Source organism: Nannobrachium achirus (assembly GCF_963921795.1).
Source record: "Nannobrachium achirus genome assembly, chromosome: 13".
Lineage (NCBI taxonomy): Eukaryota > Metazoa > Chordata > Actinopteri > Myctophiformes > Myctophidae > Nannobrachium > Nannobrachium achirus.
In genome coordinates, this window is record NC_137833.1 from 15066770 (window position 1) to 15084497 (window position 17728).

At 39.2% G+C, this 17728-nt stretch overlaps 1 protein-coding gene across 1 annotated transcript; it reads right to left on the bottom strand.

Annotated features, from left to right (window-relative positions):
• Positions 1 to 2239: 2239 nt before the first annotated feature.
• LOC308297164 (myelin and lymphocyte protein-like) lies at positions 2240 to 17385 on the bottom strand (the record flags this gene model as incomplete). The annotated part of the gene is made up of 5 exons (XM_080740580.1): positions 2240 to 2314; positions 3311 to 3445; positions 4250 to 4417; positions 12918 to 13082; positions 17299 to 17385. 5 exons carry the CDS (start codon positions 17383 to 17385, stop codon positions 2240 to 2242), a joined length of 630 nt encoding a protein of 209 aa, XP_080596706.1.
• Between the last annotated feature and the right edge of the window lie 343 nt (positions 17386 to 17728).

Genomic DNA, 17728 nt, shown 5'->3' on the forward strand with positions numbered 1-17728 from the left:
TGGAAAAGTAACAACATGTAATTGTCATGGGTGTTTAAAGGAAAGTTCACCCCCAAAATGACTTTGTTTCCCCTATCGATTTCTCACCCCATGGAGACATGAATTCATGGAGATTGAGGAGACTCTTTGTGTCTCCATAGTAAACAAGGCAGGATCTTTGTCTCCATAGGGAACCACTGCTGGTCATCAAATTATTGGCTTAGGAATGTGACATAAACAAAATAAATATTCATGAATTCTAGTCTCCATGGGGTGAGTAATCGATAGAAAAGGAACTGTCATGATACACTATAATGTGTACCAGTTCCAAATGGGTTAAGTCATACAAGACATTCAGCTGTGACTTATCTTTGTATCCTTTTTGTGGAGTTTGATTCCAGAATGACACATCAGCCATTTGTAATAACTTCTTTCTATAATCACAGGCATGACATTAAAGCTAATTTCAGATTATTCAAGTTATATATGATGTTAAAAATTCTTTCAAGAATCCCTGGCTAATACACCTTGGCTTATACTATTGCTCTATATAAACATGTACAATTAAAACATTTAAACTGTTTTGATGCACACATTAACCTAAGGAAGTATCAAGTTGTTTTTAGTTGGCACACATGGACAAATGACATCAACTTGCCACGGGCGTTGTCCCACTAAAACTATTTCTAAAATAAATAAAAAATATATATTTTTTATTATTATTTTAGTTGGGGGCAATTATAATGTATTAATGCATATAAGGCTTATTAGCCAGGGATCCTTTTATGTTTGAATGCAAAACAAAAACATTTGATGAGAGCACAGTCCATAATTAATTGACAGGTTCATTCCTTTTCAAAATTTAAATCTTGGAACGATATCCTTTGTGTAATGAAACAACATGTACTATAGTCATAGAATGTACAGCATATGAGAAAGGTTGAGCACGATCAAAATCTGCAAGTCTGACAGGATCAAAATAATTTGTGAAAAACAAACTGTAAAAAAAAAATAATAATAATCACAGAATTAAAATATAAAATTCTATGGAATATACTATGAGGACTTTTAGTAACGATTGATTTGCCAACATAATTAGTGATGGAATACATTGTGAACAGTGGGGGAATCACAATACCCTATCCCGACAAACTAAATTAATTCTACCAATACCTGGTTCATGAAATACAATATATCACGCTATACGATTGGGAAGTAAACTAAAAATGGATCAGCCTACACACATTACGTTCTGCATTGTACAGTATATCAACTACTGGAATTACTTTAAATTGGGAAACTGAGCATTGTTGTTATGTTTTATTAGAGCTTGCTCAAAGGCACTTAGAGCAGTGGTTGAACCTGGGAACTACTCCACCCACATCTCCACCCCACTTCCCTCCAACCACATTGGCATGTACGTTTGTGGGGCTTAGACCCTTACACTGGGAACCTTGTTGCTTTGGACACAGGGACGTGCTGGCCATTGGGAAAAGCGGGACAACTCCCGAATGGCCGGTTCATAAAATAAAATGTCGGCCTTCGTTACATTTTGGGGGCTGGGCGGCCAACAAAGTAAATCGTCACTGTCGGGCAGAAACCTCGTATCTCCAAGTTTCAAATGTATAATTTTTTTTCGCAAAGCAATGCCCTGCTTCATCATACAAGGCTGTTGCACAAAAGTAGTGAAAACAGCAGATCTACAAGCACACAATGCCTCGCGGTGCGAGGCGTTGTGTGCTTGTACATCGGCTGTTTTCACTAGTTTAAATCATTTTTAAAATGATAAATACAAAACAAACGGTTTTGGACATACAAGGTTTCCACCCGACAACGATGAAATATAACTCATGTACAGTAATTGGCCCACTGGCTTGTCACTTGTCATGAATTGAAATGGCAAATCTTTGAGTAGCAGCAGCGCTATAGAGAGAGAGATCTCTCTATAGCATGCAATGAGGGCCTCTACAACTCTTTTTTCCCGGGCTGAATCAGGGGCCCAGCACGTCCCTGTTTGGACAGGTGTATAATGAGGCACAAGTTGATTCATTTCAGAGATGGAAACACAATCACATAAACAGTCCATTCAGTCACAACTCACGCATAGGCCTACTGCACACACAAGAATGCACAGGTGCACGGCGCTCGTACACACCACACAAATGCTGAATGTGCTCACAAACACATGCACGCACACACACACACACACACACACACGCCCCACACACACACACAGAGAGTTCTGTTGGTTATGTTGTCTTCAGAAGTTCTTCCATCGGATGGCTGAGAGGATAACATGGATGAAATAGAATAAAGTGGCCACATAGCAAAACACCTGAAAGACACAAAAACACGCAAGGACTTTTCAGGAACAATCACTTGGAACAATGCATGTGCTGCAACATCTAGCAACCGAATGTCTATACTAATTAATTGTATTTCTATTTTCTTTTTCTTTTTCTTTACATTTTAATATTTTATTTACTTAAAACCTATACACTTTCTATATTACTTACTTGGAATATGATTTAATATGATGTATAATTTGTTTTACACACAATGCCAACCGGGGTGAGTGGGTAATCTGGGTATGGGAGGGATTTAGAATTTGAGGTATTGTTGATCCTTTTTTTAGGCTTGTTTGCTACAGTATGTGAAATGTAGGGATTCACTTGATTGCCTGATTGTACTTGTCAAAATTGAAAAACTAATACTTGGTTGACCAGAGTCCCCCATGGGTCTGGGAGCTTGTAGATTGGCAATTTTGACAGTATAACAAGGGTCTTCAACAGGGGGTCTGGGACCCCTAGGGGATCCTCAGAGTTACTACAGGGGGTCCTCAAAAAAAAATGTGTGTGTGTGTGTGTGTGTGTGTGCGCGCTCAACGCCTCGGCATTGTGAGCTTATAGATCTTCTATTTTTGCCAGAGAGCTTTGGTGTATTGGCGAAAGAGAGCAGTACAGAGTGAAAGGTCAAGTTTATTAAGTAGTGACAGTTCACATGGTTAAATATCTGAAAACACAAATTGACATGAATCTGTCAAACGATGAAACTACATGGAATCTATGAATAGGTTGTGGGGGTCCCTGCTTCATCTCTCTCTCAAGTCTCAACTAAGGGGTCCTTGGCCTGAAAACGTTGAAGACCCCTGGTATATAATGTTCATCCCAGAATAGGGACACTAGCTTTCATGTGGTTAAAGGTGCTGACTCTATAGCACCGAAACAGTTTTAGTTGTTATAGAGCACTAGGACTGTGTCCAACAACTTGTTCTCTAACCCCTGTCACTATAGCCTGACACCTCAAAGTGACATTGTCCTTCCATCCTTACCACAGCAGCGATGTCAATCTTGTAGTATTTAACATGTTCAGCTTGTGTTAAATCCTTGTGCAAATAAGTTATATAAGCCAGATCCACTGCTGCACTGAGGTAGAAAAATGCTGCCAAGCCATGGTAGACAAAGTCCTACACACACACACACACACACACACACACACACACACACACACACACACACATATATATCACATTACTACTATGACATTAGATGCTACATATAGTAAATATACTACTACTAAAATCAACAGTATAACAGTGATGACTTTATAAAACATATGAAGTTCTCTACAAGTGCAAAATAGAACAATAAAAGCCACACTGGATGGACTTTAGAGTAAGGAAATAGTGTACATTAAAATACACAGTACTGTACCTTGATGGATACACTTGGTGTGTAGCCCAACCTAAAATAAGCCCAGGCCTTAACCTCAACATCCCTCATCCTACAGCTAACCGCCCAAATGTCTAATCCCAACCCCAACCTTAATATTTTTACTCTAACTACAAATCTTTCTTAACCATGAACATGAAGCATTTCTCTTGGGAGGATCCTTCTCTACTGTGCCTCTAATCCTTATCCTGCCCATTTGTTAATCCCAATTTCAAGAATCCAGAAGGGAACTTATTTATCACTCACTTATACAGGTAAGCATTCACATGTCTTACCTTACTTAATTCTCACTATTAGCGAGAATTAAGATTAGTTAAACTAATCTCTCCTCACTCACCTAACACATCTTTCAATTACCTGCCTCTATGCCCTCCTGCAGTTCCCCCATCCTTTCCTTGCTACTGAACATCTCTCCATTTAACTTTCTCTTCCTCTGCATCGTTCCCATCTAACTTCATTTGCCTCCCATCCTCCTCTCTCCCTCGTCTTTCTCTCTCCACATGCATTGATTTCTCTCTCCTCCTCCTCTCAGGTCTTACAGCGGCAGCCCAACCAGAGCTGTTTTTGTGGCCACCGGCGATGAAGATCACCATCCACAGGAAGGTCATGACGAAACAGAAGACGGACACGAACATCACCCAGCCCAGAGGGTTGTTCGGCCACACGTGGGTGGACGCCACCAGGATCCACACCAGACCCCCAAACACCTGGAGGAAGATGGAGAGATGGGTGGATGAACTGGAGAGGTGCTGTAGGATGGATGGATGGATATAATTTTATTTTTGAGCAGTGCTAACCGCTCCTACATCTGGCTTTGTCTGTCTGTGTGAACATTATGTCCCGTCCCAAAAGTCTGTGCGTACGTGTCCGGCCCCATCCCACATTGGGTCACTTATAACTAACTCATAAATAGCACCGCTCACTTCACACTGGGTGTGATTTTTATACATTAGACACAGACAGATAGAATAGATAGATGGATAGATACTTGTAATTCGGTCTCTCGTTTTTGCTCCTTGCGTTTCTCCTCCTCTGCTCCTTCCCTCACCTCTACTGACCTGTTTATTTTCTCCTCTATTTTCCTCTCCTGTAACCTCCTCTCTTCCGCACGACCCTGTGTTCCTCTGGTTTCTGCACCAGCGGGATATTTATCTTTTGTCTCTCCTGTTCCAGGTTAAATAAAATCCTAGTTCAGATACTTCGGCCTATTTGTAAATGGCAGCTTTTATCAACTTGTTTTTCTCTTCTGCGCTCATCATCAACTCCTTTCCCTTTGTTCCATGTGAGGAAGGATCGTGTGTCGTTCCATTTGAAATCAGCCGACTGGGTGAGTTCAGGTAAAGGCTGTTCTCCTCTCGGTTATGAGAATAAATAAACACTACCCATGAAACCTGATGAAGATCCAGCTTGACAAGGACGCCTCTATAAAATATAAAAAGGCAAGTTGGGTCACCTGTTACTGTCTGTCTGTTTAGCCAAGCGTCACCACCACTATTTTGACATGACTACAAGGGTGGATATAGGTCAGTGGTGTTGTAGGCCAAAACAACATAGGGGGTGCTGCGCGTGGTTGTGACAATTCACAACCAGACTGATAAATTGCATTTAGACATGCAACAGTTATTGAAACAATTCCATTTAAATGATTTTAAAGAAAACATTTTAATCAGATTGTAGACTATCTATTTTCACCTTTCTATTTGTTTTGTTTGTAAAAACAAAATCCCCCAAATACGCTGCTCGAATATTTGGTTATTGAAAAAGTAATCAGTAAAATAAGATCTGTGGTTCGAGGATGCAGGTTTATATCGCTGAAGCCATGTGTGTCCTGTTGAATATTTGTGATCACTTATAATGAATAATGAAAACAAAATAGTACATCCACAGAGCGTTAAGAAAAGTGTGAAATAAAAGTTTTAAAAAAAAAGTATGATTGGGAAATATTATTTGAATATCTTTGTCAATGTTAAAACTCCAGAATTATTGCTCTGTTTACCTCTGTAAGCCCACTGATAGTGGCCGTTATCCATTCATTTTTATTGGATAAGGCACTTTTTACCCTAAATGTATTATTGTCAGCCAGCCGTCACGTTACAACGTTGCAGACAACATGATTGCTGCCTTTGCTGCCTTACATAGGTGACAGGAAAATAACAAACCTTATGCAACAGAGGTGAGACTAGTTGGTTCAATGTTGTCTGGAAAAGTGTTTCTCCAAAGTATTTTCAACCCACGCATCTGACTACTTACAAACTACACCCTTGTATGACAAAGTATAAAACTGGTTGAATATTCCAACGATACATGCCTGGTACATTGCAAATGCATCCATAATAGAAACAAAACGTACAGTGATGTAGAAAAATCCACGCCCTTGTCAAGTTAAACATTTTATCTAAAACATTCCACAGCTGTGACAATGTGACACTTACACAATTTAATTGAAAGAATTGTGTATTTGCCCTAGCAACCCTACCTAATAGAAGAAATGTTTGGCAAACTGCCCAACCCTGATTAACAAATAGTATGGAACACTGATACTGTCTGTCTGCAATATCTGACACTGTATTGTGTATTAAATACACTGCCTGCAGTATCTGTGAACACACTCTCACACACACACAGAGACAAACAAACACACACACACACACACACACACATATATGCACACTGTACAGTATGTGCACACACTCCCAGATGATCGCCGGTTCAAATCCCTTGACTGGAAAAAAAGTGGGATGAATGCACTTCCTTCATTAACCACTGTTGACGTACTGTTGAAGTTTAAGCTAGGCACATAATTAACCCCAAAAATTCCTATGTAGTTAGTAAAATATTGTGGTTGTCCAGGGTTACCAGGTGTGACTGTGTGCTAGAGCAGTGGTTCTCAACCTTTTCAGGCCAAGACCCCCAAAATAATCATATTTTAACTGGGGACTAATAAAATATAAAACACCCTGACGAGCACTAAGAGTTGAGGCATTACATTTTGTATAACACAGTTCTATTGTGAAAATAGCAGATCTACATGCTCATAACGCCTCACAACGCGATACTAATATTTGACAACTTGGCCAATGTTTAATTTGTCATTTTAGAGGTATTAAAAAGTCCTTAAATGGTCACTTTAGAAATGTGCAGATACCCTCTATACACTTAAACATTATGTTGGTTTGTTTACAGTTGAGTGAGAAAACAATGTTGCAGATTAAGTTAATCATCTGGGGACCCCCCAAAATAATTTGGGGACCCCTCTGATGCGGTCTCGTACCACAGGTTGAGAACCACTGTACTAGAGCAGGGGTTTGCTGATAAAAACGTCAGATAATGCTTACTTAAATTGATGCATTTCATTAACAAACAAAAAAGGGAAGGGGAAAGAACCCTGTGCTTATTGTTGAAGTGGCTTTTAAGGAGTAGATTGTCTGTAATTGTCTTTTTTCTGGAACATACAGTAGGGTGGCCCCATTCTTTCTTAGATGTGCAGATATGAGTGAAACCCAAGATGTCCCACACATCACTACACCACCCATGCAGGACACTGGTGGGCAGGTGTACTCATTCCCTAAGCCAGCGGTTCTGAACAAGGGGTGCGGGGACCGCCAGGGGTCCTTGAGGGGGCTTCAAGGACTCACCAGCGAAGGGATTGATAGTTGGGAATGGGAACCAAAAAGAACTGTAAAAGGAGTGTTCAAATGAGCCAAATATGGATTGTGCTGCATAGAGATCACTTAAAAGGTTCCATGTGTTGGCTACACTTGACTTAGTTGTACTTTTAAGTTAGAATATCTTTTAGCATTATGCTCAAACTATCACATTAATGAAAACATAGTTTAATCTGCCATGACTCAAAACAGGTTCATTAGCAATTCCATGCCAACGTTCTCAGTGTTCTTTTAACTACGAGTAAAAATTATAAAATTATATGTAAAAGACTGTATAAGCGTTTTACATCCTAATGCTGCATTCACACTGAGAGAAGCCAAGCTACTGGTTTGCTTGGTAATTCAATGTATCCTCTATGCAAACCAGCTTTAAAAATTTCCAAGCTTTTTTTTTCAGCTTGGACATTTTAAAAGCTGGTTTGCATAGAAAATACATTGAATTACCAAGCAAACCATTAGCTTGGCTTCTCTGTGTGAATGAGGCATTAAAGTTAAATGGACTCATTCGGGACTATTTTTGTTGTGTACGGTTGTGCTGCACAGTGCTCAGCTGTGACTTCAAACATACAGTAGCTGTATAGAACACTGTGGTATAGGGGTAACTGGCCGTTGCAGCAGGTGTGCACAGTCAACTTACCCTTAGTATATAAACATGAAAAATGATATCCTGCAGGCAGTTTTGCTGTTTAAAACAGTGCTTACAAATGAAAAAGATTTACACTGCACAAGACAAACTCCTCACATACTGTAGTTGAGTCACTATAGTATACACGGCAGTTCACCCTGAGTTTTTTAAAACTATATCTTACATGGTGCCTACCCTTAAGTAAGTATTGGGATGGGTATTTTTTGTGTGTAAACCAAGCATTTTTGGCATACACCCTGTGAAAAAGAATCAAATGAATCTAAGAAGGTCAAATTGATATAGACCCTATACTACTGCATGTACCGGTATACTTTTGTCTGGATTTTCAGTGTCCTGCAAAAAAAAACATACACCACATATTTCCTGCTCCTGCATTTTCCCTTGAAACTGATACGGTATTGTTCGTATTATGTGTAGGGAATACTTCAAGGGAGCTAGGAGCAAAGTCAAACTATTTTGACTTTATTGTGTTAATCCACCCTAGGCTACTGGTGGATTTGGATGTGAGGATGACACCTAGAAAATCAATCAAATGTTCTCTTTTTTACATAATGTTGACTTAAGTTATTATTACTGTAGTATTAACCTGTTCATAATGCATTTTGGGCAAAATGTTAAAATATAATAATGATAATATGTCAACTCACCAACTCAGGCAGATAAAATATATCCGGGGCGGTGGTACATATCCCCAATCCGCTGGGAAGGTTCCCCATCGGCTGAGCAGTAGTTGCTGCCATCACTGCCTTTTCCTTTGATTCTCGGAGCCTGTCCTCAAAATCACGACTAACGGAGCCACAACAGGTGTCATAGATCCTTATAAGAAAGATAAGCAAGCGGGCCAACCCGTTTTGCCATTGTGGTTTGGCTCAGGGCCCTGCCCCACTGCTGCAGCTACTGACATCCGTTCTTTTTAAACTGACACACCCTCTGTCAAGTCTACCTGTTAACATGCCCACAGGCTTGTATTAGGGAAACGTGAATGCACTTAGGAAAGGTCGAGTTTACAGCCCATAGCCTGGAGGGACTGTTTATGACTGCATACTGGTTGTCGTAGACTCATATAGCATCTAAATATCGTCTGGTGGGAACCTCACATCACATCACTGTTACTTCTCAAGATTCTAATTCAGCAATAGCAAAAGGTAGCAGATCTACAAGCTCAAAACACAAACAGTTTAAATATGGAGATATGAGGTTTCTGCCCGACAAGCAACAATATCAGAGTTTACACACAAGCCTATAGTTTTTATTGATTTAAGTTGATAATTTGATACTGTTAATAGTATTAATATCATTAATAGTATTAATTGCATTAATAGTATTAATTGCATTAATAGTATCATAATTGATGTCAGAAGATAAAATATCTTCTGACTTTTGCTTTGCTGTTTTATCTCTATTTGTCTCTATCTTATCTCATTTCTATCATGTTTTGTAATTCTAAAACACTGGAAAAGTGCTCGAAAGTGCTTACAGTACATAGCCTATTAATCCCATTCCAAAACATTTGGATTGCCCACATAAACTCAAATTAGTTTAATTAACCTAGAGTTAATTAATATGGACAGCATAACATGGAGGGATTTATAAATAACTACAATAACAAATAAAACTACTAATAAACAGATCAATAAAATAATATATAAATAATATATAAAATAATTATTCAAATCAATTTGCTTTATAAGAAATGCTATAGAGTATGTTGTCTCTAAACATACCACCTTCTATTTGGACAATGTAGTCTCTTTATGATATGTTTATTTATGACAATCACAGCTCGACCTTCCCTCCAGCTATGGAATTCCAAAGCAATGACTTGTCCCTGGAGGCTACAACAAAAGGATTCAAATTCATTACAAAGTTAATAGTTAATGGTTAGTCATTGTTTGAGAAATGAGATTGCCCTTAGTGAGTTTATTTATTAACAAATATGGATGATATGTTTGAGTGTATTTAAGTCGTTTTATCAGAATTGCGAACTTTATTTATTTAAAGATTTATTATGTTTTATATTATTATTAATATTAATGTATTATTTTAGTAAAATATAAAATAGTCAATTGTGACAAATCCCAGAGAATTATGGAAGCTTACGTCAAAGTGTAATCTTTAGCCTTCCCTTCTTGCAGTAGAATACAGTCATGCAATCCAGCATTACTGTCTCAGTGTCTCTCCTTGCTCACCCTCTGGCTGTGTAATAAAGAAGCACTAGTTGTCAAATAGATTTATTTCCCATCAAAGATTCATGATCTGTTACGGGACACACTTGTAAAATATTTACATGTAATGTATTTCTCTGTAAAATATCATATATCTATATATTCTACATAAAGCATAAATGTAATCCACAAACCCACATTCCCTGATCATTCAAGTGTGAACAAATCAAAGAGCAGTGTTTACATCACAGTGCCCTTAAATGGAGCAGTAAACACTGAAGGTGTGTGAAATAATAGACCTAGACTAGCATGATGTCATTGTCTTTCTGTTCAAATAACAGATTCCAGATCCAACCATGTGTCAGCCTAACGTTAAAAGAAGATTGTTAAAAGATTGCCACTAACTAGGACCACCTTTGAGGGGATGATGCAACGTCAGCAGCATAGGAAAACATAAATCTAGTAAAGTAATTTAAACATCTCCAATCATTTAAGCCGATGTTGAACTTGGAACCTTGGATTGTATAGTTACCTGGGTGTGATTTAAGTCCAAATATTGTCGATCATCTTTATCTGTTGCTTCCGTGCTGGTCTAACTTTTTTTTGGACACCTATTGTATTTTACACGACTGATATTCATGACCAAATTGTGATCATTTTTTGTTGCACTAAAGAATTTACTACGCCTAGGGCAATAAAATATACTGTTACTGAAATACAGCCAATTCACATTCTTGACTACCTCCAGACTTATATTATGCCTATAGCTACAGTATTACAACCCAAGGTTCAACCAAAGAGTCTGATGTTGTGACTGGTCGACAGCAACTTAAAAGTTGACTTACTGTATTAAGTAAACTAAAGAAAAGACTCTTTCCTGAAAACATAGTCCACCTAATATTCAGATATCAGAGTTAGACCAGTTGAAAGCTTCTGCTCTATAATTGTTAATTCATTTTTCTTTCAAAATGTTGCTTTTTTCAAAACGTTCTACTCTCAAAAACAGAGCTACTTGCTCTTAGACAAGTGATAACAAGTGACTGCAAAATAAACAAAGCTTTTTAAAGGACAGTATACGTGGCTCCTCTCCAATGAGAGGTTATTTGGGGTATTTTATTCAGTCCCAGTGTAGGCCTTTTGTCCTTTTATCATCCTTTCTGTGTTTCTGTGGAACCGTCTGTACTTTGTTCAAGAGCGCTTCCATCTGATGGCCGACAAAATGGCGTGAATAAAGTACAGCAGAGTGGCTACGTAGGACATCACCTGCAAATACAATGGTGAAGGGGGGGGGGGGACAGAAGGGGAATTTTACATTCTTCAATAATAACATTTGTGTATGTGCATGATCATGATGTATGTGAGCATCATTCAAGGCACAAACCGTATTATGGGAGGGTGTACGTGTGGGCTAGTGTGTACGTGTGGCTATGTGTGCATGATTGTGTGAATATCATTTGTGCATGCCTGCATGAATGTATGCATGCGTGTGTGTGTAGACCTACAACTGCAGCGATGTCCAGTCTGTAGATTTTGAGCATATCTATGCCAGTTGGCCAAGTCAACTTTGTCAGTGTAGCAATAGCAATGGTGGTGCTGGCCAAGGCTACCGACGCAGCAAGGTAAAAGACAGCAGCCACAAAATGATAGGCTGCATCCTAGAGAGAGACAGAGAGAGAGAGAGAGAGAGAGAGAGAGAGAGAGAGAGAAGAAAAATAAAGGAAGGTGAAAAAGGGGAAGATGAATGAGAGAAAGGAGAATAAGGAAAACAACAAGAATTATTAGTTGAGTATGTATCTACGTTTCTAAGTTACTACCTACAGACTTACCTACCGGTCTGTATATCGATCATTCAACACATCAACATCAGTAAGAGAAGCTTTTCAATTTCAAGGACCCCCAGTTTGAAATGCATTAGCCCACGGACGCACATTTGATAGGATTTTTATCACAAGGACCTGAATCTACAGTGAAGTGGAGCTAGTGGAGTCTTCCCTCACAGAACCAAGTGGGACCTGTAGAGGAATTCTGATCAATCAATGATCAAACAATATTCTAGGTGGTGATGTTTATGCTTTATGTACATGATATTGGGGTCCACTCAATATGCCAACGGGCCGCTGTTCTGACTAGGGTCGGCAGGTTAGTTACTCGTCACGGTTACTGAGGTTAGGTTTAGGTTTAGGGTTAGAGTTAGGGTTAGTTTTAGTGTCGGAATACCGGCCCGTCGGCATATTGATGCGGACCCCATGATATCATGGGGAGAAGTACAATAACACTCATGTCAGTGGTACGGTAGTTCTGCCAGGAGGCACAAATCAGATCACAATTGCTGCTTTAAGGACGAGCTGAACCATAACAAGATAGGCAATAGCTATACCAGTAAGACGCCTAAGGGCGAAAGGCGGTTGCGCAGGACGGAATTTGAACAGGACATAATTCATTATTAACTGTACATTGTGCAAGTACAGTAACGGCAGGGGAAGCAGCTAAGAACATAGGCAAATTCTGAGCTATCTGTGTGCAAAAGTTGGAAAAGCGGTTCTACTGAAAGTTTTTCTTTTGTACAACTGTACATCAGGGATCTCCATATATGGGCATTATACAAGGGACAAGGACGGAATGTGAATGTGACAATAGCTAGACTATAGACATTGAGACGTCTTCCTCAGACCCCAAACACCACGTCATGGACCAGTGAATGAACAGATGAACTGATGAAGATGTGTCTAACCAGAGCGAACCAGACGCTGCTCTGGTTGCATCCCGCGGCAAAGACCAAGAACCAGATGGTGGTGAAGACGAAGCAGAAGACGGAGACAAACATCACCCAGCCCTGGGGATTCTCTGAAAACACACGAGTGGACGCCACCAGGATCCACACCAGGCCCCCGAACACCTGCATGGGGAAGAGAGTTGAGAATATATTTAACAGATAGATAGCACGTGGTGTAAAGTAATAAGTTATGTACTTAAGTAGAATTTATTTGAGGTATTTGTAATTTGCTTGAGTATTTCCAATACTTTTACTTCTACTCCACTACATCTCGGATTCAAATATTTTACTTTTACCATTTATGTGAAAACAGTTACTTGTAGATTTTGATTATTATCACAAAACATACATTAACTACTTTTTGACCATTTGAAAATAGCCGTTCTACAAGCTCACAATGTTTTTGGTACTTTAAGTACATTTTTATACAATACATTTGTACTTACTCAAGTACATTTTTTATTCCAGACTTTTACTTGTAACGGATTATAACAAAGAGAAGTAACAAAATTGTGAGTACTTTTTCTGCACTCATACCATGTATGAGTGCATATTTGAGCTCTTAGATTTAAAGCTGCAATCCATAACTTTTCTGTCCTAACGTGAAATCCTGATCTCCAGGACTCCAGGGTAGGAATCTCAAGCTAAGAGGCAATCTGCACTTCGTCTATGGGGAGATACTGTGCTTAAGAGCTTCAGGCAGTACTACTTGTCTCGATGGCAGAGTAGGGAGACCACCAGCAACCACTGGAGATGTGTGCTAGTTATATTCTGTTAACACACTCTTAACATACAGATTGGTTAAAACAATGTAAGTAGCCTGTAAAACAGGTTCCGGATTGCAGCTTTCAAGTATCAGCGGCTCTTGCTGGCTTTCAAGTCCTTATATAATGTTTATCTTTGAGCACATTTAATATTGGTGCTTTACAGTATGTTATGCATATGGTACCCATCGTTGTATGCTCTGTGAAAACGTTGTCCTCTCTCAATGATCTGGCATATGCGTGTTCGCAAAGGCTGTCCGCAAAGCACTTCTCAATAAATGACCACTACCTGGCTATTAGTTTGGAATGTAGGACCTTACCAAACTCGCTCGCAGGACTGACTTACGCACGCACACGTTCACACACACACACACACACACACACACACACACACACACACACACACACACACACACACACACGCACACTACCCTACCCTAGAGCAAAGTGTTTCAAACAAATTCCATTTGATTAACAGTAAAGTACACAAGTGTAAGGCCTCTTGTCACCATCATATGTTATACCTACTTTTGAATCTGTACGTGTACAAATGTAGCCAAATTGACAAATGTGGGTGCACATAAGGGTCCATTTGGTTACATCTGCACTCTCTCATGGTTATATTTACACTAAGGATTTTATCGTGCATTAATGTAACCATAGAAAGCACTCACAGACATGTATCTCTTGCACACAGAAACGCTCTCTCTCTCTCTCTCTCTCACACACACACACACACACACACACACACACACACACACACACACACACACACACACACACACACTCACACAACTGCCAGTCTCCATTCCCTCTCCTCCTTTGACAAACACACAGATGAAAGCTTGCAAGGCATTTTGATAGAGCACGTAACAAGAGCATTTGTTCTCAGATAAGTGCAACTTTGAAAAAATAAAAGAATAAGAACTATCACTGTCCTGAAATGACCAATCACATTGTGTGGGTATTAAGGGCCCCAATGATCAACTCAATGGACATTTTGGAAATATACAATACTTTGAACTTATGTTGTACGTCAAAATGACACTTGTGTGTTGATTGATTGTGTGTAGAAACATCTGTTGTGTATTTTTGGCAACCGGTGCAGGGAAAAAGGGGAAGTAACCTACAGACCTATGGGCTAAAATTTGATTTGATTGAGAAATGTTGTGTTAGATGTCGTAACAACCTTAGTCATGGAGTCTTGGGTATAGAACTGAACAAACAACTGCTCCACAGTACCCAGTCATGGGAAACCATTCAAATATTGCATTAAAAAAAATCTGCAGACCATCAAATATTACAGCCTTTGCACTCTGACAAAGGCAGAAACCATTATTTATTTATTATTGTACACATTAATTGCACAATAATAATTCCCTTTTTAACTCAATATTTTGTTCCTGCTCCTGATGTTTGTCTCCTTCCAAGTGATAGAATACATCAAAGGTCTTCAACAGGGGGTCCGGGACCCCTAGGGGGTCCTCAGAGTTACTACAAGGGGTCCTCCAAATCGTTGTGTGATAGAAACTTTTTTTTCTCCTTTTTTATATTAACCACTTGAACCCTAGTGTTCATATTCTGAGAACTTTAGCCAAAAATAGATCTACAAGCTCACAACAACTCGCAGCGCAAGGAGTTGTGAGCTTATAGATCGTCTATTTTCGGCAAAGAGGTTTGGTGTAGAGGGGGGAAAAGAGCAAGCACCTACAGTAAGTACCGAGTGAAAGGTCAAGTATTGACGGTTCAAGTGATATCTGAAAACAAATTGACATGAATCCAAAATACACTGATGATTGTGCTGTCAAACGATGAAACTATATGGAATCTATGAACAGGTTGTGGGGGTCCCTGCTTCATCTCTCTCTCAACTAAGGGGTCCTTGGCCTGAAAACGTTGAAGACCCCTGGTATACATGTAAGCCTTATGGCTCAGATCCCATATTTCACAAGGAAACGTTACACATTACAGTTCAACCTATTCAATCCTTTCTATTCCAGGTCAAGGCATCCATTTAAATCAAACAAGACTATCAAACAAGAACAACATATATTATCTCTAAGCCATCTGGCCTCAGCTTCACATATCTTGATAGTAGGTTGAAATGGGATAGATTCACAGTACACATGCTGGCAGCACAAACCCAGTTTTCCAGCTATGTAGCACAGATTTTATCTCTCCATCGGTGCCCATTCAGGCAAATATCGTATTTCAAGTGAGCGTGCCATGTTTATGGACATTGTTCTCCTCAATGCTTTCAAATGAACCCAAACAGCCATGTTGTTTTTTTTTTCAACAGTGGGTGGAGAAGGAATGATAATATAATATAGGTAATATTTAATACAAGTCAACTATCATGGCAACTGCCTAACTCCAAAACTGATTAAGATCATGAAATCAAACAAGGAGACAGAGAGTAGGTAACTTGAGTTTACCATAAATAGAGTGTTAGAATGATAGTTTTTCAGGACAGACAAGTTGGGTTGTCCTTAGTTAATTATACAGTTGGGCTCTGTTTGTATTTTACAATGCATGCTATGGAGTCATAGGAGAAGGTTACAAAAAAGGCTAGGGGTCAGCTATGGTGACATGATTTGACTTGTCTCCTGGTGACAAGCATGGAAAGCCCAAACATGTCACCATCTGACAAAACTCCAAAACAATTAAAAATGCATGTCAAAGTTCTCTCTGGAATTAAGACAGAATTCCCTCCAAAATGGGATATCCACCACTTAAAATAGTAGCTATTCAATTGTTCCAAAATAACAAAAAAAAAGAAAAGTGTATTCTATTTTTAAAAGAGAGCAACTGATTTAAATCCATGATGGAATTACAAGAGAACCACGCAAGACTTTTATTCTTGAATCAATACTCTAAAGGTAGTGAATGATAGGGTCATTGCATGGTTCCTATAAAACACATAAACCATTTATTATAGCTAATTTTGAAAAAAGGAAATGAAAATAAGTAGAGTTTGAGAATTCTATAGTATATTATGAATCCTCATAGCAGCAGTGCATCATACATCAAAGTCAGAATTGTATTAGTACCCCCTGGCTGAGACTATAAACCCGGCCTACAAGTGGTCTTATCTTAAGTTTGTCAGTTCATTTCTCTAGGCTCTGCTAGGTCTAGTGAGCAAATACAGATTCATGTTGACTAATGCTCTGTAGAGAAACAGATTAATATCTAACTGGAGACTTGCCTCAGAGGAGGATGGATGAATAGAGAGGGAGAGAGACAAAGAGATCCCGAACTGGATGGGACTGAGCTCCAAGTAGAATCATGGATACTTGGATACCAGTAAATAAGGTATAAATAGGACAAATGATACTGCAAGGTATGGATGGATGTAAACAAAAGAGAAGAGATATACTCTCACAAGACAAAAGACCCTTATAGTCTGGCTAATCAGGAATAAAGGATGAGCAAATTGAAGGATGGTAGAAATATGATGTAAAAGAGGGAAAAGAAAGAGAGAATTCCACAAACAAGAGGGCAAAGTCTCCTCTGTAGTATAAGAAGAATGAGAAACTTAAGAAGAATGAGAAACTTAAGAAGAATGAGAAACTTACCCACTCTGGGAGGAAGAAGAGGTCAGGAGCTGTGGTGAAGATTTTGCCTCCGCTGGGCAGAACGCAGACAGATGTGGTGGAAGCCATAGTCTCCAATGTGTGCAGTGCCTGCGGGTGTTAAAATATATGTGTCAGGGTTAACCCACTGTGTTGTGTGTGGGATGTGGGTCTGCCTTTTAAAGGCCTGTGTGTGTGTCTGTGTGCTCTCACCTTCCTCTATCTCGGTCTCTGTAACTCACTCCCTCCTCTCCTCTCCTCCTACCCATCAACAGATTAAGCGTTTTTCTTTTTTTTTTGTTCCATGGAAATTCCAGTTGGACAGGTTACTTGGTAGTATTGCAAGAAGCAGCTGTCTGTACAGTATTTGGACATTATTATAAAAAGAAGAAGGTAAATATGAAAATGTAAAGTAATGTAATGTTAATCCACA